The sequence below is a fragment of the Rhinoraja longicauda genome, chromosome 6 (assembly GCF_053455715.1).
Source record: "Rhinoraja longicauda isolate Sanriku21f chromosome 6, sRhiLon1.1, whole genome shotgun sequence".
Taxonomy (NCBI): Eukaryota; Metazoa; Chordata; class Chondrichthyes; order Rajiformes; family Arhynchobatidae; genus Rhinoraja; species Rhinoraja longicauda.
The window spans coordinates 31,642,971-31,664,732 of record NC_135958.1 but is presented as its reverse complement, the minus strand read 5'-3'; the positions used below and the strand labels follow the sequence as shown (position 1 = coordinate 31,664,732).

The window sequence follows — 21,762 nt, the reverse complement described above, 5'->3', positions numbered from 1 at the left end:
CATTTGTGTAAATATGCATTTTATAACATTAGTGATACCCTTTTTTTTAGAGTAAATGCTAGTAATGTGCATTGTACATGGACTATATGCTGATGTCCACGTAGACATCTACCCAAATTGATCAATTCAACATAGTACTGGAAAACCAGAAGCAACATTGTGCAGATGCTGGAACTCAGAAATAAAAACAAGACACAGGAACCAGGTAGCATTAGTTGGGAGTAAAAGCAAGGTTAGCTGTCATCCTGCTGAGTTTCACAGTTTGTATCACTTGTTATAAGGTCAGAAGTGATAGGAGCAGAATTAGGCCATTCGGCCCATCAAGTCTACCCCGCCATTCAATCATGGCTGATCTGTCTCTCCCTCCTAACCCCATTCTCCTGCCTTCTCCCCATAACCCCTGACACCTGTACTAATCAACCTCCACGCCCGACAATGGACCATTCCACCTTTCCTTGATCATCGGTGCTGGCTTTGGTTTGTCCTTTTACATACCTTTTCTATGTACCTTTTCATGTCTCTTGTTTCCCTCTCCCCGACTCTCAGTCTGAAGAAGGGTTCTCAATCCGAAACATCACCTATTCCTTTTCTCCAGAGATGCTGCCTGACCCACTGAGTGACTCCAACTTCTTGTGTCTGTCTTTAAGGTTAAGATTTTCAGGTTGATGATATTTCATCAGCGCTAGTACAAGTACATTCATTTTTTTTCCAGGAGAATAGCTGCTACATCTTAAACACAAAGGCAGCAAATGAACTCATAGCATGAAGGATTTGAGAGGTGTATTAGTATACTAATGAGCTTTGGGTGCCCATTAAATCAAACAGTACCAGCACAACAAATTAAATCAGACAAACAAAAGTAGAAAGCAGAGAGTCTGTCAGCCTTTGTAAAGTGGACAGATTTATGCATATTTTGGGTACAAATTTTCATTATAGCGGTTAATTAACACTGTTTACACTGTTGTGTTTACACTGTTGTGTTTCGACCTTTGCGTGTCTTTGTTCAATTTGCAGTGCTGGTATCTGGAGTACTTTGCTTTTAATGGCTGACACATTCCTTATCTTTCCTGTCAGATCTTTACAATAATGACCAGTTTTATTGCTCACTGGGGCTGTAAATCTACTAATAGAAGTTTATTTTACTTTCTTTCAGACACTATACTTCCCTTTGGAGACAAGTCCCATGAGCTATTCTTTCCCCTTATTAATTCTGTTTTCTCCCCAGATTATCGATTACAGATACCTTATTCCAAGATCAATGTCACTCCAAACTCCCAACTCAAAGAGAAGAAGGAGTTGATAACTTTGGTGGGATTATACTATAGCTCCCAAATGCACAGGGAGATTGCAGATAGATGTAAGAATAAATGTGTAGTATGGCGAGTCTGGAAACTTGTTCTTTACTGGATAGCAGTAACAGGATCATTCCGAGTCAGCATGGATTTACTAAGGGGAAATCATGCTTGACAAATCTACTGGAATTTTTTGAGGATGTAACTAGGAAAATTGACTGGGGAGAGTCAGTGGATGTGGTGTACCTCGACTTTCAGAAAGCCTTCGACAAGGTCCCACATAGGAGATTAGTGGGCAAAATTAGAGCACATGGTATTGGGGGTAGGGTACTGACATGGATAGAAAATTGGTTGACAGACAGAAAGCAAAGAGTGGGGATAAATGGGTCCCTTTCGGAATGGCAGGCAGTGACCAGTGGGGTACCGCAAGGTTCGGTGCTGGGATCCCAGCTATTTACGATATACATTAATGACTTAGATGAAGGGATTAAAAGTACCATTAGCAAATTTGCAGATGATACTAAGCTGGGGGGTAGAGTGAATTGTGAGGAAGATACAATAAGGCTGCAGGGTGACTTGGACAGGTTGTGTGAGTGGGCGGATACATGGCAGATGCAGTTTAATGTAGATATGTGTGAGGTTATTCACTTTGGAAGTAAGAATAGAAAGGCAGATTATTATCTGAATGGTGTCAAGTTAGGAAGAGGGGATGTTCAACGAGATCTGGGTGTCCTAGTGCATCAGTCACTGAAAGGAAGCATGCAGGTACAGCAGGCAGTGAAGAAAGCCAATGGAATGTTGGCCTTCATAACAAGAGGAGTTGAGTATAGGAGCAAAGAGGTCCTTCTACAGTTGTACCGGGCCCTGGTGAGACCGCACCTGGAGTACTGTGTGCAGTTTTGGTCTCCAAATTTGAGGAAGGATATTCTTGCTATTGAGGGCGTGCAGCGTAGGTTGACTAGGTTAATTCCCGGAATGGCGGGACTGTCGTATGTTGAAAGGCTGGAGCAATTAGGCTTGTATACACTGGAATTTAGAAGGATGAGGGGGGATCTTATTGAAACATATAAGATAATTAGGGGATTGGACACATTAGAGGTAGGAAACATGTTCCCAATGTTGGGGGATTCCAGAACAAGGGGCCACAGTTTAAGAATAAGGGGTAGGCCATTTGGAACGGAGATGAGGAAGAACTTTTTCAGTCAGAGAGTGGTGAAGGTGTGGAATTCTCTGCCTCAGAAGGCAGTGGAGGCCAGTTCGTTGGATGCTTTCAAGAGAGAGCTGGATAGAGCTCTTAAGGATAGCAGAGTGAGGGGGTATGGGGAGAAGGCAGGAACGGGGTACTGATTGAGAGTGATCAGCCATGATCGCATTGAATGGCGGTGCTGACTCGAAGGGCTGAATGGCTTACTCCTGCACCTATTGTTTATTGTCTATTGTCTATTGTTGAAGAAGTTTATTGCGACAGCAATATCCGATTACAAAGTTTTCTTAACAAGATTATAGACAACCATTAAAACTAACTGTTCTCTTCGAAGACATCTTCCAACTAACTCTTTTCGGGCGCCAAAAACGCACATAACCACGCTGTCCAATCAGCGGTGTCGCTCTCTTGTCCAATCCCTACGGTCGCACCCACACGTGACCTTGCTGGCCAATCTGAGGGTTCGACAACTAGGACCACTTTCTATGGTCGCTACATGACCCCCCCCAGAACCCGAGGTACGGAACCTAGCAGGGAGCCGGATTTCGCGACCAGAACGAGTAAGGAGAGGGGCAGCCAGAACCACAGGAGCAGGGGATTCCGGACCTGGTGGAACTGCCGGAGCGGGGGGTTCTGGACTGAGCGGAACTGCCGGAGGCCGGCCTCTCCGAGGTGGTTGGCCGACCAGGACCGGGCGGTCCGGATCTAAGTGCGCAGTTTTAAGCCTGGACACCGAGACGAGCTCACTCCTGCCGCCCACGTCTAAGATGAAGGTGACCGTCCCCTTAAGCAAAACCCGGAACGGCCCTTCATAGACCCTCTGTAACGGGGAACGATGGGCATCCTTATGCAGAAATACAAACTCGCAGTCCTTCAGGGCAGGCGGTTCGTGTACCATGGGACACCCATGACGTGAAGTCGGAACCGGGGCCAGGGATCCCACGCGTGCCCGGAGAGATGCTAAGACTGACGGAACTGGAGGCAGCTGGCCGGAGGAGTCCGGAAGCAAATCCCCGGGTACTCAAAGTGACGAGCCATATACTAGCTCCGCGGACGAAGCACCGAGATCCTGCTTAGGAGCGGTCCGGATGCCCAGAAGGACCCAGGGAAGTTGGTCTACCCAGTCCGGGCCTTCAAGCCTCTCACTGAGGGCCGCCTTGAGTTGTCGGTGGAACCTCTCCACAAGCCCATTAGCCTGGGGGTGGTACGCTGTGGTGTGTTGCAACCGGGAACCGTACAGCTCTGCTAGCGTGGCCCAGAGGGTCGAAGTGAACTGTGGCTCCCTGTCAGTGGTAATAACAGCCGGAACCCCGAAACGTGCCACCCAATGGAGGGCCAAGGTCCTGGCACAGGAGGCAGCAGAGATATCTGACAATGGGAAAGCCTCTGGCCACCGGGTGAACCGATCCACCACCGTGAGCAGATGGGTGTAGCCCCGGGAGGAAGGCAAAGGTCCGACTAAATCCACGTGAATATGGAAAAAACGGACCGCTGGGACCTCAAACTCCTGTACCGAGGGCTGGACATGGCGTTGGACTTTAGCGGTCTGGCATGGAACGCAGGAACGGGCCCAAACAGCTACCTGTTTACGCAGGCCATGCCACACAAACCTAGCGGCTACTAAGGCAGAGGTGGAGCGGATGGACGGGTGCGCCAGCCCGTGAATGGCATCGAACACCCGGCGCTGAAGGGAGGGCGGCCTGGGACGGGGGAGGGAAACATCACACCAGACTTTTGTGCCCTCCGACCCGCAGGCCACCTGAGCCAACTTCAACCCCGAAGTGGTGGACTGGTATACCGAGGCGGTATCCGCCAGAAGCTGTGCCTCCGCAAGCTCCTGGGGATCAACCTCGCAGTCCACCGCTGAAATGGGGGAAAAAGCAGGCCGAGACAGGGCGTCAGCAACGGCATTAAGCTTACCCGCGACATGACGGACATCGGTGGTAAACTCGGAGATGGCAGTCAGGTGCCACTGCTGGCGGGCCGACCATGGGTCGGACAATTTGGAAAAAGCAAAAGTTAATGGTTTATGGTCCGTAAAAGCCACAAACGGGCGGCCTTCAAGGAAATACCTGAAATGACGAACAGCTAAATAGAGGGCCAGAAGCTCTCGGTGAAAGGTGCTATATTTCAGCTCAGCCGAACTCAGTTGCCGGCTGAAAAACGCCAAGGGCTGCCAAAAGCCACCCACCTGCTGCTCCAAAACCCCACCCACCGCCACGTCAGACACATCAACCGTCAGGGCCGTGGGGGCGGAGGCGCTCGGGTGGACTAACATGGTGGCATCTGCCAAAGCTGCCTTAGCTGCTGCAAAGGCCGACTCCGCGGCCGGGGACCATATCAACTCTACAGGTTTACCTGCAAGGCACTGGAAGAGCGGGCGCATGACCCGCGCTGCTGCCTGGACGAACCTATGGTAGACGTTAACCATGCCTACGAACCCTTGCAGACCTTTCACTGTGGTGGCCCGCGGAAATGCTCGGATAGCCTCCACCTACTCGGGCAAAGGGGTGGCGCCGGCAGGGGTGATTCTGTGCCCTAAGAAATCGAGAGAAGGGAGGCCGAATTGACACTTGGAGGGTTGGATGATGAGCATCTTTCTACAGAGATGCTGTCTGACCCGCTGAGTTATAGACAATAGGTGCAGGAGTAGGCCATTCGGCCCTTCGAGCCAGCACCGCCATTCAATGTGATCATGGCTGATCATTCTCAATCAGTACCCCGTTCCTGCCTTCTCCCCATACCCTCTGACTCCGCTATCCTTAAGAGCTCTATCTAGCTCTCTCTTGAATGCATTCAGAGAATTGGCCTCCACTGCCTTCTGAGGCAGAGAATTCCACAGATTCACAACTCTCTGACTGAAAAAGTTTTTCCTCATCTCCGTTCTAAATGGCCTACCCCTTATTCATAACTGTGGCATGTCCTGCTGAGTTACTCCAACATATTGTGTCAATCTTAGATGTAAATATTATATGGTTGTAACAGTAGGTGATTTTAACTTCCCAAATATTGAGTAGGAAGGAACTGCAGATGCTGGTTTAAAAGACGAGGATAGACACAAAATGCCGGAGTAACTCAGCAGGACAGGCAGCATTTCTGGATGCTGGAATTTGGAATGACATTGATCTTGGAATAAGGTATCTGTACACAGTTGATCGATAATCTAGGGAGAAAACAGAATCATCCAGTGATATTGCCTGTCCCACTGAGTTACTCCAGCATTTTATGTCTATCTTCCCTAATGTTGACCTTGACTGCCATATTGCTAAGGACTTGGATGTGTCAGAATTTGTTAAGTGTGTCCAAGGAAATTTCCTCAAACAATATGTAGATGGCCTAATAGAAAGTGGGCAACGCTGTATCTCCTATTGGTAAATGAAGATGGGAAAATGGCCAAAGTGACAGTCAGGCAGTACTTTGGGACCAGTGACCTTAGTTCTATTAGTTTTTAAATAGTTTTGGAAAAAGATAGGACTGCTTCATGAGTTAAAGGTCCTAAATTAGGACAGGACTGATTTGATGGCATGAGGCGAGAACTTGCAAAGATTGATTGGAAGAGGCTGTTTGCACATAAAGGGACATTTGGCATGTGAGAGGCTTTTAAAAGTGAGATAGGAAAGGATCAGATCCAGCATGTTCCTGTTAGAATGAAGGGCAAGGCTAGACACTCTGTTCTAACATTAATTTTTTTTGCTAGGAGAATAGTTTTGACAGTTTAAACACAAAGGCAGCAAATATATTTACAGCATGAAGGGTCTGTGAGGCATATCAGTGTACTAATGAGCTTTGGGTGCCCATTAAATCACCCAGAACTAGCACAACAAATTAAATATTGTGAGGCTGTGGTCAAGAAAAATTGAGGCCGGTGTTAGTTCTAGCAAATCCTTTGAGGAGTTTAAGGGATGCAGGAGTACACTTAAGAGGGAAATCAAGATGGCAAAGAAAAGGACAGGAGACGGCTCTGGCAGAAAAAGTAAAGCAGAATTGGAAAGGATTCTAACAGTATATTCAGTACAAAAGGATAACTAGGCAGAGAAGAGGGCCTCTTGAGGATCAATGTGGTTGACTTGAGTCCCTTGAGATTCAATGTGGTTGTATATGTTTGGAGCCTCAGGAGATGGGTAATGTCTTAATTGAATATTTCCCGTCTGTATTCACTGTGAAGGTCATGGAAGCAAGGGAATTTAGAGAGGCGAATAGTGATGTCTTGAAAGCTAGAATGGACGCAGAAAAGAACCACGAGGATGTCACTGGAACTGGAGGGCTTGAGCTATAAGGAGACACCAGGTAGACTGGGACTTTTTCTTGGAGAGTAGGAGGCTGAAGGTTATCTTATAGATATATATTGAACCATGATGGCTACAGATAAGGATGACTGATCATGGTCTTTTTCCAAGGGCAGGGGAGTCGAAAATGAGAGGCCATTGATGTAAGGTGAGAGGGGACCTGAGGGGCAACTTTTACATACAGAGGGTGTTGCATATGTGGAATGAGCTGCCCTGCCAGAGGAAGTGGTAAAGGCAGGCAACATTACAACATTTAAAAGGTATTTGTACAGATGGACAGGAATGTTTTAGAGGGATGTGGGCCTAATGCAAATGAATTGGGTCGGAGAGCCTGTTTCCATGCTCTTTAGTTCCTTGATTCAAATTTACAATTTATGGCTATTAAGATTCTGTAATACCTTCTACAGATCTACCGCTATCGCAAAGTACTTCTAAATCATTTGCACTTGTAAATTTTTCAAGTTGCTATCAACTTGCACATCCCCAGTTTAAATCATCCCCATCCCCAACATCCCCACACTTGTTGATGTGTGTAAAGGTCACTCATATAGTCTTGTGTACTTTGTGTAGTGCGGAACTGCAGGTGTTGGTTTAAACCAAAAGACAGACACAAAAATCTGGAGTAACTCAGCGGGTCCGGCAGCATCTCTGGAGAGAAGGAATGGGTGTCGTTTCGTGTTGAGACCCTTCTTCAGACTTAAGAAATGCTCCAGACTTAAGAAACTCTGCCTGACCCGCTGAGTTACTCCAGCTTTTTATGTCTGTCTTCTTATGTACTTTCTCAGATTTACTGAATAGACTGAGTCCTCTCACGTCAGCCTTCGTCGGCCTTGCCACCAGTGCTTTAACCTCACTGTTCGAACATTCGTCCACTGTTGCCAATGTGTGATCAGCTACCTGATTAGCTGGGAGGAGCCAGCGCTGCCGTCGCAGCTGCGGCTTGCCTGCAGTCCGTCTGTCTTTTGTGTTTTTTGTTGTTTTTGTCTCAATTGTAGTGTTAATATGATGTAGTGTTGTATGTTATGTTTTGGGGGGTGGGAGGGAACGGGAACTGTAACTGTAACATTCTCTCTCCAGAACGGAGACGCGACCTTTGTTCTGTATCGTGTCTCCGTTCCCGTTGCGGCCTACCACCGGCCATGCACCTGGGACCACCTGGGTCTCTGGTTCGCAGAGCCCGCGGTCCGGACTCACCACCTGCGGCGCTGGCTGCCTGCGAATGCTGCGGGAACGGCTGCGACTCGTCTCCGGAGGCTCCGGCGCGGGCCGCGTGGACGTCGGAAGCCCGCAGGCCCCTGGATGGGGGCCGACATCGGGAGCAGCGGCAGCGGCAGAGGCAATGTGTCCGCCCGCCCCGAATCGCGGGGCTTGGGTCGGCCCGCCACGGACCTTTCACCATCCGGCGCGGCCTGAAATAGGCCGCGGGATTTTTTTTCACCGCCCAGCGGGGGCTTCAATATCGGGAGCCCCGACCGCCCCGACGTGGCAACTCCAACAGCCTGACCGCGGGACAAGACGGCAGGGAAGAGAAAAAGACATTCTGGCCTTCCATCACAGTGAGGAGGGACTGGAGGAGACTCACTGTGATGGATGTTTCTTTTTGTTTGGTGTTAGTTGTGATTGTATGTGTTATTGCATTTTTATTGATTAATCTTATTGGTCTTATTGTTCAACTGCGGGTAATGTTTCATTTTACTACACATTTATGTGTATGTAACAAATAAACGACTATTGACTATTGAGCTCTTGAGCCCCTTCTGCTTTTCATCTGTGCCATGTGTATTGATGGTTATCTTGTCAAATAGGCCTGGGTTGCTCTCTGTGAAACATTTTGCCTTAAATAAATCCACAAGGCTCTAGTTCTTCACTTTATATTGACCTTCACAATGTGGCACAGTCCAAGCTTCTTGGAGTTAAGTTGTGTTTGGCTTTGTATTTTTTTTCTTACTTTATTTCATTTAACCATTTTTTTTTCAATTTAGTAGGACAGTTCTACAGAAGTAAATAATTAATTCCTTCATCCCAACAATGTAGGATTGCTGTGTACCCAATCTGTTCTGTCAACATGGTAGGTGTTTGTGCAGTTGATCACAAAGATTGTGTTGAGGGCAATTGGATGTATCAGATAATTGAAGAAAAAAATAATAATAAATTGACACAAAATGCCAGATAGAGAAATAGTTTAAAACACAATCGAACATCGAACAGTCCAGCACAAGAACAGGCCCTTTGCCCACAATGTCTGTGCCAAACATGATGCCAAGACCATCTCTTATCTGCCTGCACATAATCCACATCCCTCCATTTCCAGTATATTCATATGCCACTATCGTATATGCCTCAGCCACCACCCCCAGCAGCACATTCCAGGCATTCAACACCCCATGTGTAAAAAAACTTACCCCACACAACCCCTTTAAACTTTGCCCCTCTCACCCTAAACTATGCCCTCTAGTATTTGATTATTCCATCCAAGGAAAAAAAGGTTCTGACTGTCTACCCTATCTATGCCTCCCATAATTTTATATGCTACTATATACAATTATTTTGTCATATAATTAATGAGAAGGCGAGGCTTCTGGTTATTTCTTTTAAGAAATAATGAATAATAATCATGTGTATAAAATCATGAGAGGAATAAATCGGGTCGATGCACAGAATCTCTTGTCCAGAGTAGGGGAATGGAGGACCGGAGGACATAGGTTCAAGGTGAAGGGGAAAAGATTTAATAGGAAACTGAGGGGTAACGTTTTTACACAAAGGGTGATGGGTGTATGGAAAAGGCTGCCAGAGGAGGCTGAGGCTGAGGCTGCCAGAGGTAGTTGAGGCTGGGACTATCCCGACGTTTAAGAAACAGTTAGACAGGTACATGGATAGGACAAGTTTGGAGGGATATGGACCAAACGCAGGCAGGTGGGACTAGCGTAGCTGGGACATGTTGGCCAGTGTGGGCAAGTTGGGCCGAAGGGCTATTTCCACACAGTATCACTCTATGACTCGATGACTAATCGTCCAAAGCTGTTCCTTGTGGGACCCCAATGCCGTGCCACATCCGAATAATATTGTCCATTGTAGATGTGATCTGTTTATTATTCCATGGTCAGTTATATCGTTGCAAATGGCAATTGAAAAGAGAAGTGTAGATAATAAGTTAAACGTTCATGCATAACTGGAGAGCTGACAAAAATACAAGAAAATAGGAGCAGGAGAAAGCTGCCTGCCCCACCCTCTCAAGACTGCCCCGCCATTCAATGTGATCATGGCCGATTTGCCCCAGGCATCAGTTCCTCAACTGTTCCAATTCCCTGTCACCCTTAATTCCCTATTCCATCAAAAATGTGTTTATCTCCTCTGTAATTATCACCAGTGACTTCACATCCACAACCCTAGGCAGTAGGGGATACTGGAAATTCAGCACCTGTCTTTTCCACCAGCCAAGCAATGGCTATGCTAAGCCAGACCGATCCTGCAATGGTGCCAGGACAACGGGCCTTCGTGGTCAGGCAGAGAACCCTACACTCACAAACTGGGACTGGATAGGAGATAAAAATTCCTCCACAATAATTCTCAACACCGGTGCCCCGCAAGGCTACATTCTCAGCCCCTTACTATACTCTCTGTACATTCACGACTGTATAGCCATTCTTCTGCTGCAACTCCATGCACAAGTTTGCGGATGCCACCAGCATTGTGGGCTGGTTTTCAAACGTCAACATGACGAGTGTGCAGGAAAGAGAGAGAGCTTGGTAGCATGGTGTCAAGAAAACAAACTCTTCCTCCATATTAGTCAAATAATGGAGCAGGACATCGAATTCAGGAAGCAGGGTGGAGTTTGCTCCCCGGTCTGTATCGATGATGGAGATTTTAGACTTTAGACTGTAGAGATACAGCATGGAAACAGGCTCTTCAGCCCACCGAGTCCACACCAACCAGCGATCACCCCATACACTATCACTTTCCTACACACCAGGGACAATTTTACAACTTACCAAAGCCAATTAACCTACAAACCTATATGTCTTTGGGGTGTGGGAGAAACCGGAGCACCCAGAGAAAACCCACACGGTCATAGGGAGAATTTTTCATCTCTGTATAGACCGCACTGCACAGAGGGCGGCACGGTGGCGCAGCGGTAGAGTTGCTGCCTTACAGTGCTTTCAGCGCCAGAGACCCGGGTTCGGTCCCGACTACGGGTGTTGTCTGTATGGAGTTTGTACGTTCTCCCCGTGACCGCATGGATTTTCTCCGAGATCTTCGGTTTCCTCTCACACTCCAAAGGCGTACAGGTTTGTAGGTCATTTGGCTTTCTATAAATGTCAATTGTCCCTGGTGTGGGTAGGATAGCATAAGTGTGCGGGCATTGCTGGTCGGCGCAGACTTGGTGGGCCAAAGGGCCTGTTTCCGTGCTGTATCTCTGAACTAAACTAAAAAAAAGCACCCGTAGTCAGAATCGAACCCTGATCTCTGGTGCTGTAATGCAACAACTCTACTGCTGAGCCAGATAAATATTTCCATAAAAGTTACAGAATGAATGTCACATCCGACACTAGACATATTTACTGATCAGAATTTCCGACTAATTAGCAAGAAGCTTCAGCAGTGTATTCAAACAAACATTGATTTTCATGAGGAAGAGAGAATGTAACATAGTTTCAGGCAAAAATCAATAACTTCAAAACCACTGAACTAAAATAAGGAAAAGTAGAACAAAATAAACTTTTTCATGGATAGAGACGGGCCTTTATCAAACATGGGAACAGGGTTAGGCCATTAAGGCCTCAACATGCAGCAAGATAACGATTTACAAGTAACCTTACTCCATATTGCTACCCTTGTCACTTATCCCTTTACAACTTTGTTTAACAAGTCTCTGATGTTCTTAGATATAAAATTAACAATAGACCTTGTGTTAATTGCCATTTGCAGAAGAGGATTCTAAATTAACATCAATGGTTTCTTGTAGAGATTCTTCGAAGTATGCAGATGTTCTGCTGTGATACAAGAAAATTGTTTTCTCCATTTGTGAGAGTGTGTTACATTGAAATCTATTCAACCAATACATTGTCCGCTGAGGCTTGCATGTGTCAAATCACTAAAAATGGCCCTTAAAGATCCTCACTTTTGAAAAGAAAAATAGAGAGAAATTATCCCTTTTAAAAAAATCATTGGGTCATTTGTTTTGTGAAACTGGCTTTCTTTTTCCCATTTATGGTCAAGAAGTCATGTTGTCTTGATGCCAGACTGAGACACGAGTTGATTAAACTATTTTACATGATCCAATCTCTTGTACGATTGCTATCTCTACTTTCCAAGGTCATTGTTGAATTAATCTAGAAGTTGTAACATAGTGCAGCACAGGAACAGGTCATTTGACCTACAATGTCTGTGCCGAATATGGTGCCAAGACAAACTCTTATCTGCCTGCACATAATCCATACCCCTCCATTCCTTGTATATCCGTGTGCCTATGCAGAAGCCTCTTAAACGCCATCTAGTTGGTAAATAACTATAAGATGCTAACACAAGTCAAGTTGTTTCACATTAATTGCACAGCGCAATCAGATTCTTGATTGGTTCGGGTGTCAGGGGTTATGAGGAGAAGGCAGGAGAATGGGGCTGAGTGGGAAAGATTGATCAGACATAATTGCATGGCGGAGTAGACATGATAGGCCGAATGGCCAAATTCTGCTCCTATAACATGCACATGAGCACTAATAGCCTGATCTTAAGTATTCTTCTATTGGCCTCGTGGGAGTAGGAAGGTGCAGATCACACCAGGGAATTCCAGTCATCCCAAATGCCCAGGTCTCTTCACAACAATGAACACAAGAGCCTTCCAAACCACTCTCCGCACAAACTACCCACGTTCTAGGGGACTGCTCCCTTAGTGCCGACTGGCAGTTTCTTGTCACCTGACATCCTGAGACCTTCCATCCAACAGCCCGTTTCCCCATTCCATGAGTTTCCACCAGGCAGGCAACTGGAGGTGTCTACGTCAGGTCTTGGAGTTATGAACACGAAGTTCTGGAGGGACCCAACGGGTCAGGTAACATCTGTGGAGGAAATGGACAGGTGATGTTTCAGACTGATGGAAGTTCCTGATCCTTAACATCGCCCGTCCATTTCCTCCACAGATGTTTTTCTGACAGGCTGAGTTCCTTGAGAACTTTGTTTTTTACTCAGGATTCCAACATCTACAATTCCTGGGTCTCCTTGGAGTACAAAATGTGGTGCCCAATGTGGCTAAAATAGTTTAAATCTTTTTGCTTGTACCAATCGTTTCTCACCGTATTCCTGCCTGGTGGGAATAAGGTGGAAATGATTGGCATAAGCATAACCAACTAGAACAATTTTGGCCACGTGGGGGACAAATTCATGCCTGAGTTAAAAGCTGCGTTCAAATCAGTTTACATGGCAAGGGCAGAATCTTGGAGTTTAAGAAGTGAGACTTGCAATTAGAATAAACAAAAATACTCTAAACAATGCCTGGGGTTGTATTTCCAGCACTTTAACCTGCATTGTGACTCTGTTGTTTTGCAAATTAGATTTCAAAAAAGTGGTGAGACCACATAATTTATTTTTGGTGGTATTGTTGGAGAGAGGAACACCAAACTAATAGAACCCTGCACAGATGGTGACAAAGTGCTGGAGTAACTCATCGGGTCAGGACCCGAAACGCCACCTATCCTTTTTCTCCAGAGATGCTGCCTGACCCGCTGAGTTACTCCAGCACTTTGTGTCTATCTTTGGTTTAAACCAGCATCTGCAGTTCTTTGCTTCTACAGAAAAACTCACTGTTCTTTTTGCAACGGTCCAATCAATAATTAAATCATTAAAACAGACAAATTCATCATTTGATTGGCAATTCATCTGAAGGTCAGTACATTCAGTAATGCATCACACACTCAATAATGTGATACTCTAAGATGTCTCTACTTACTCATCCTGGAAAGAACCTTGTGTTCACAGTGTTCTCAGTTGATGGCAATAATTTCAACAAGCGTCAGGAGTGTTTGATGGCCGTATGCAACGGTACGACAATGAAATTCTTATGTGCTGCAGCTTTATTAGCACAAAACAGCATGACAAATGAACATATAATAAACTTAGCAATTATTCTAGTAAACCAGCCCGCGATAGTGCAAGCCAAAGTAAGTAGTGTAACTTTGGTTGTGTAAACTCCATAGTAGTTCAGAGCTGAGGTAGGGTGTGGGGTGATTCATAAGCTGGTTGCGAAGAAACTGTTCTTGTGTCTGGAGAGAATAGTTCTCAGGGTCCTGTCCCTTCTTCCTGATTTTAGCAGATGTTGATGTGGTCAGGATGGTGTTGCCCTTCAATAAGATTTTTGATAACATTCTTGATCGGAAAGTCAATACCCTTGATAAGTTGTAGTGTGCCTTTAGTGCAGGTAAAAGTCCCAAAATGCATCAGAAAGACCATCTTCAGTCAACATTTGGCACCAGGGTTCATAATGAGATTATTAGGTCAAATGGGCAGCATGGTGGCGCAGCGGTAGTGTTGCTGCCTTACAGCGAATGCAGCGCCTGAGACCCGGGTTCGATCCTGACTACGGGTGCTGTCTGTACGGAGTTTGTACATTCTCCCCGTGACCTGTGTGCATTTTCTCCGCGATCTTCAGTTTCCTCCCACACTCCAAAGACGTAGGCTAATTGACTTGGTAAATGTACAAATTGTCCCTAGTGGGTTTAGGATAGTGTTAACGCGCGGGGATCGCTGGTCGGCGCGGACCCGGTGGACCGAAGGGCCTGTTTCCGCGCTGTATCTCTAAACTAAACTAAACTAAACTAAACTAAAAATGAGCTTAGTTAAAAAGGTGTGATTTTAAAAAGATGGAAAAGCAGATTTTCGTAAAGATGATAAATGAGTAAAAGAGTTTTAAAAATATTACGGGAGGGGATTGCAGATCTTAAGGCCTTGGCAGCTTCAGATGGTGAGACAATTGAAATCAGGAATGTGTAAGGTGTAAGAATTGAAGGAGTGTAAGGGACCGTAAAGTCTGTGTGGCTGCAGCGAGTTGGGCTGGCTCAAATCATGGGCAGATTTGAAAACAAGGAAATGCATTTTAAAACAAAAGCACTGCTTTAGCAAGCATTCATGGTAGGTTGGTGGAAACTGGGATGATTTCTTAATCGGCACGGATAGAAATTAAGATACAGGTGGAGAGAGAGAGCTCTCTTGAGAGAGCTTAACTCTACAGTAGTTTTGCGATGGAACGTTTCCCAATGAGTGCGTTGAAAGAAAAGTAACAAGGAATGACTAAAGATTTGGCAGCAGGTCGTAATGGAATAGGAATGTGCAATGTTTTTCAGCCTGGCAGCGGGCGTGAGATGGTTTGATTGTGGTGGAAAGGTCAGTTTAGGGCGAAATAAAACAAACTGGGCAATGAAATGCTAAGAGAACTGCTGGCTTGCCAGAGGACTGGGTTGCACCCTTTCTCTTCTGCAAAGGACTCAGTTGATGATTAGGGATGGGCTTCAAAAGGAAACAAAAATCAAAGCAGAAAATGCTAGAAATAGTCAGCATCTACGGGAAGGAAAACAGAGCTAAACAGAGGCTACATTATTTAGCATGGTATTTGTTAGTGCACAGAAATATCCTGATACCTGGTACCCTTACCATTCATGTGGCCCCCTGGGCTGATATCCCTTCCCTCGTTTGAGGGGCACCTCCACCACACCCTACCCTTGTAGAGTCTTCTAGCCAGTGTACGATCTGCATGAAGGTTTTGTGGTAACCCACAAGCAAGAAGCATTTGGCATTTACTTACACTCCCAACTACACTCGTGGGATAGTTACGCAGCAACATTCCTCTGTCTGCTTTCTCCTTACAGTTTAGAACATAATCTTCAATAGCTATCTTTTAAATATTTGCTAGCTCTCAGTTTGACAGAGTAAGACAGAAAAGGAACATTTTGGGTCTATTTTTTGAACTTCACAGGATACAACATAAATGACTAGATTAAAGTAACTTCCCATTGAATTGGCGGTGAGGATGTCATACTTGACTGTCAACCTGAAGCAGATCAAAGGCAACACCTCTAATATCAAAGGAACGATAAACTAATTTTCCAATTTCACCACAGGGCAAATGTAAAATTCGACTCAATTCATTTTAATGGCTAAAAAATAGCTGGCTTAGTTATGTAGCTTCATTACGTGAGCTCCTTTTGTGAACCAACAGTGCAAAGCCAAGAAAATGTGCCTTGCATAATTTGGCAGCTCGGTTGTACTAAAAAATGCTGTGTTGGCATTGTTTGCCGGCCTTGTTTTGCTTCTTTTATTTAAAGAACCCGTAGGGATGTGATTATGTGTACCGCTTGTTTCCTTAATAAGGCAAGGGTGATTTATGTGTGTTTTCCAGAGTTGAATCATATCTTCTGTGCCTGAAGTCATTGTGGCTGGTATTGAATTTTCAAACAAGACTCTGTTTTCTAATCTTATGCTGGCTAATTCGACCCATACCAAAACAGTATACGATTGGCTTCTGCCCTTGGCTAGTTCTTTAAAGTTTCCGTTGTCCTCGATGTATTGGAGCTAATTTAGCTTGACTGTAACTCCCTGATGGTAATGTTCCATACCGTAGTTTTTCATGTCATGTACCCCTGCTCTGCTCTGTTGCTGGAAATGCTTTACAACATTGAACGATTGGCTCCTCAGCTCAGCAGTCACTTCCAATGCAGAGGTTCTCCGTAAACGTTATCCAAGTAACTGGAAACCTTTTTCCCAGATAGGGCAGTCAGTCAGAATCCTTTTCCCAAGTTGGAAAAAAATCAAATACGAGAGAGCACAGCGTTAAGGTGAGGGGGGGGGGGGGCAAGGTTTAAATGAGAAATGCGGGGCAAGTGTTTTATACAGAGGATGGAGAGTGCCTGAAACATGCTGCCGGAGGTGAGGATTGAAGCAGATATGTGATTAGCAATTTGGATAGGCATGTGGATATGCAGGGAATGGAAGGATATGGGTTATCTGCAGGAAGATAAGTGATGGTCTTGGCATCATGTTTGGCATAGACATTGTGAGCTGAAGGACTAGATCGTATGCTGTACTGTTCTGTGTTGTGTGCTCTAGATCACTGGTTGTTCAGGGGTCAATTTGGCTATTTAAATACATTGCAATAAATATAAATAAAATAATACAAATACAAAATTACATTTTTGAAAAATTTCTGAGAGTTTTTGAAAAACAATTTCAAAGTTCAAAGACTAATTGACATTCAGGGCTAGTGATTGAGGCAGGAATTGTGTCAAATTCAAAATTAAATTGCACAGGCACCAGAGGAGATGGAGAGTATTGGAAGTGGGAGGTGAATGTGATGCGGAGGATTTGATAAATGGAGGGACTGGTTGGAACAAGTGGCCTCTTTCCATGGTTTTTATACACAGATAAGTATAAATGTTTGGAGCCAATAGGTCCAAAAGCTGAAGTTGAAGGAAGTTTGAACTTTGTTTTGTATTCCCTCTCCTGATATTTTTTATGTAACTGAAATGAACTATTACTTTTCTTTCAGATGCCAAATACTACTTTGTGTCTGTTTAGTGACAACAGTGATAGAGTGTAACTGAGATTCAGCAGTGCTGAGCCTAATCAAAACCTCATTTTGTTTTGCGTAGATTTTGATCCCAGATATTTCTGGGCCTGGAGCCGCTTCCTCGACTACATCCAGTTTTGTTTATCCTTCACCATGGTGTGCCTCTTGGTGACGTACGTCCTGATTGACTCCCAACTCTTCGTGGAAACTCTCGGTTTCACGGCTGTCCTCATTGAAGCCATGTTGGGAGTGCCTCAGCTTTGCCGCAACTTCAAGAACAAGTCCACAGCAGGGATGAGGTGCGGAAAATGGTTTCGCTCGTGAATGTTTCAATATTTAGAGCATTGATATGAGTAAGAGGTGTACCTAATCGTGGAACGTAACACAGAAGTAGCAATATCAACTTCGACTTCTCAACATCGACTTCTCCAACTTTAGATAGTTCCTCTGTCCCTCCCGTCCCCTCCTCCTTCCCAGATCTCCCTCTATCTTCCTGTCTCCACCTATATCCTTCCTTTGTCCCACCCCCCTGACATCAGTCTGAAGAAGGGTCTCGACCCGAAACGTCACCCATTCCTTCTCTCCCGAGATGCTGCCTGACCTGCTGAGTTACTCCAGCATTTTGTGAATAAATACCTTCGATTTGTACCAGCATCTGCAGTTATCTTCTTATAATATAAAAGCAGTGGTACATACATAGCCTTTCATGGTAAGGGCTAGTTATGGTAAGGGGTAGCACAGTAAGGAGTGGCACAGTGGTGCAGCGGTAGAGTTGCTGCCTTACAGACCGGAGACAAGTGTTCGATCCTGACGATGGGTGCTGTCTGTGCAGAGTTTGTACGTTCTGCCTTTGACCGTGTGGGTTTTCTCTTGGTGCTCCGGTATCTCCTACATTCCAAAAACGCGCGGGTTTGTAGGGTATTTGGCTTATGTACATTGTCCCTAGCATGTAGGACATAAACTAGTGAGGGAGTGATTGTTGGTCGGCACGGACTTGGTGGGCTGAAGGGCCTGTTTCCACGTTATATCTCCAAACTAAACTAAACTAAACCAAACCAAACCAAACTAAATCAAACAATTCAAATCTGGACTCTGAATTGCTTGGACGTTTAAGATCATTAGATCTGATGGGATCTAGTTATTCTATTCTTAAGTTTACACTCTTTAATACTGTAGGTTCATTATTAAATTATCAATCAGTCTAAAATTGCCAAAGTTACTAGCAGTTAAAACAAACTTTGTTGATGTCAGGAATATATTCCAAATTTACCCTCACATTCAATAATCAATTCTGGTTGAAAAAAAAGTAGTGATTGAAATGTATATTAAAATATTTCTTGGGGCTAGAAATTAATTTACACAAGGTTGGAGAAACTGTGTGATGCGTTTGAAGATTGAATGAAACTAGATTTGGGCAACTTCGCGCACATTTCTGAAAGCCTTGTAGACGATCAGGAAATCCACTTCCTCAATGCTGGTGCGATTTTTGTTCCATCTAACTCTTGTTTCACAACTTACCATTTCCTCAGTGGAAGTCAGTAGTCGTGTGACATTCAGAATTTGTCCATTACTCACTTTTCTCCTTCTGAATTACTCACAGAGTAGTTGACTTTTACTAAAACCTTATTTCCCCCCCCAAACCATGCTATTTATATTCAGTCAGAACTTTTCATCTAAGAAATCCATGACATCCTGCAAACTGAGTAGGAAAATAACTGCAGATGCTGGTACAAATCGAAGGTAGACACAAAATGCTGGAGTAACTCAGCGTGGTCAGGCAGCATCTCTGGAGAGAAGGAATGGGTGACGTTTCGGGTCGAGACACCTTCTTCAGACTGATGTCTGGGGGGGCGGGACAAAGAAAGGATATAGGTGGAGACAGGAAAACAGTGGGAGAACTGGGAAGGGGGAGGGGAAGAGAGGGACAGAGGAACTATCTAAAGTTAGAGAAGTCAATGTTCATACCGCTGGGCTGTAAGCTGCCCAAGCGAAATATGGGGTGCTGTTCCTCCAATTTGCGGTGGGCCTCACTATGACACTGGAGGAGGTCCATGACAGAAAGGTCAGACTATCTCACACGGGTGCCTGTATTTTTCAGGATGTGCATGTATCTGGCAAATCCAGCATCTGCTGCTCATCCCTAATTGCCATTGAGAGGGTGGTGGTGAGTTGCCTTCTTGAACTGCTGAAGAGGAAGGTCGGGATCGTAGTCAATCATTGCTTCTTCTTCTCACCGTCACTCCATGTGGTCGACACTGATCTCTGCCAGATCACACGATTATTAACTCTCTGCTGCATTAAGGAAGTCATCCAAACTCCATACTCAGACTTCATCTGCTTTTCCTTCATTTCATTGCAGCGGGAAGAGCAGACAAGCTTTGTGGGGATTATCCAAAGTGTAGACAGGCAAAGAATGCATTCATGTCCTTACTGAGAACCTTTTGCCTGGGGCAGGTGGCTGGCACCCTCGACTGACTCCTTTCAGTTTTACTTTATCGTCACGTGTACCAAGGTACAGCGCACATGTACATGATAAGGGAATAAAGTTTAGAGCAAGGTAAAGCCAGTAAAGTCCGATCAAAGATAGTCCGAGGGTCCCCGATGAGGTAGATAGTAGTTCAGGACTGCTCTCTAGTTGCGGTAGGACGGTTCAGTTGCATGATAACATCTGGGAAGAAACTATCCCTGAATCTGGAGGTGTGCATTTTCACACCTTTACTTCCCTTCGTAAGGAAAATGCCGCTTGCATTTTGGGAAGCCTAACCTGGGCAGGATCTACACAGTGAATGGGGAGTGTTATATCATAGAGGGATCTAGGAGTGCAGGTGCATGATTCTTTGAAGGTGGTGTCGCAAGTAGATAGGGCCTTCATCAGTCAGAGTATTGAGCATAGTTTTTGGGAGATCCTTTTGCAGTTATATAAGATGTTGGCGAGGCCGCATTTAGAGTACTGTGTTCAGTTCTGGGCACCATATTATAGGAAAGATGTTGTCAAGCTGGAGAGGGTACAGAGAAGATTTAAAAGGATGTTGCCAGGACAGTAGGGTCTGAGCTATAGGGAGAGGTTGAGTAGGATTTTCCTTGACTATTCCTTGGAGCGCAGGAGGATGAGGGGTGATCTTATAGAGGTGTATAAAATCTTGAGAGGAATAGATTGAGTTGATGCACATATTCTCTAGGTGAATCAAGGACCAGAGGACATAGGTTTAAGGTGAAGGAGAAAAGATTTACTAGGAATCTGAGGGGTTACTTTTTCACACAAAGGGTGTTGGGTGTACGCATCAAGCTGCAATAAGAGGTAGTTGAGTCATGGACTATCCCAACATTTAAGAAACAGTTAGACAGGTACATGGTTACGGCAGGTTTGGAGGGATATGGGTCAAATGCAGGCAGGTGGGACTAGTGTAGCTGGGACATTGGACGGTGTGGGCAAGTTCGGCTGAAGTGCCTGTTTCCACGCTGTATCACTCTATGAATCTAAGTTATTTCTATCCTTGGGAGTACCTGTAATAGCATTCTCTGTTTTGTGTCCTATTCCTTTGAGAGTTGTTTGCTGAGACTGCATCTGCTGGGCTACCTGCTGACAACTGCAAGAAGGTATCAGTAGGAAATGCCGCAGTGAAACCAACAACGTCAGTTTCATTGCAGTATTTTCCATTGTAACCTGACAATCCTGCTCGGTGAGCTTCTAGCTTTCTATGCAGCTTTCAAGAAAGCTGTAGGGTGACCTGCAATTCTATTTTAACTGGGTGCGTGGCAGTTTGTCGACCCCACGGTCTGGTCTCTCGCCTGGCACTGTTCATACACCTGCTCAGAATTTGCAGGACATCCATTTGCAGCCCTTTTTCCCCATCCCACTGATCTTCTATCAATCAAATCTGCCAATCTTGGAGCTCAGTGCAATGGTCCAGAGCAAAGGCAGGGCCTCAAACAAATCTGCCGGGATGTCGTGAGTGGACAACATCAGGTTTAGGCTCACACAAATAAAGGCGGCACAGTGGCACGGTCGAGTTGCTGCTTTTCAGTTACTGTTTACTACTTACTGTTGGCAATGCGGTTATTTAATGCTCATTCCTAATTTATTCTGTACTGAAGAGGTGGTTAAATGTAAACCACATTAGTGGGGGCTGGAATAACACGTAGGCCAGATATGGAGTGCAGATTCCTACCTTTAAATGCTTGAGTGAACCAGACGAGTTTTTGCAATGACCCAATTGTTTCAGGCTTTTCGTTAGGAGGATTACAGCTTAAAGTGGAAATGTCTCCATTTTTTTTTAGCATTTTCTACTTAGTATTTAGTTGAAGCTCTATGCCCCAAAATACATTCAGCGCACCCAATAAGGTTGAAATCCAATTTCTAGGCAGAAGCTGACATTCTACCTGCTCCTTTGGACGGTAGTTAACCAATCGGATCATGTTTCTTGCGGTCTG

General features: G+C 45.1%; 1 protein-coding gene across 1 annotated transcript in view; it reads left to right on the top strand.

Moving 5' to 3' along the window:
- LOC144594857 (solute carrier family 66 member 2) overlaps positions 1-21,762 on the top strand; it is a 51,391-nt gene that overhangs the window by 21,877 nt on the left and 7,752 nt on the right. The window contains exon 4 of the mRNA XM_078401769.1: positions 17,414-17,630. Within this exon, the coding sequence (XP_078257895.1) occupies positions 17,414-17,630 (217 nt within the window). The remainder of the gene's footprint in view (positions 1-17,413; positions 17,631-21,762) is intronic.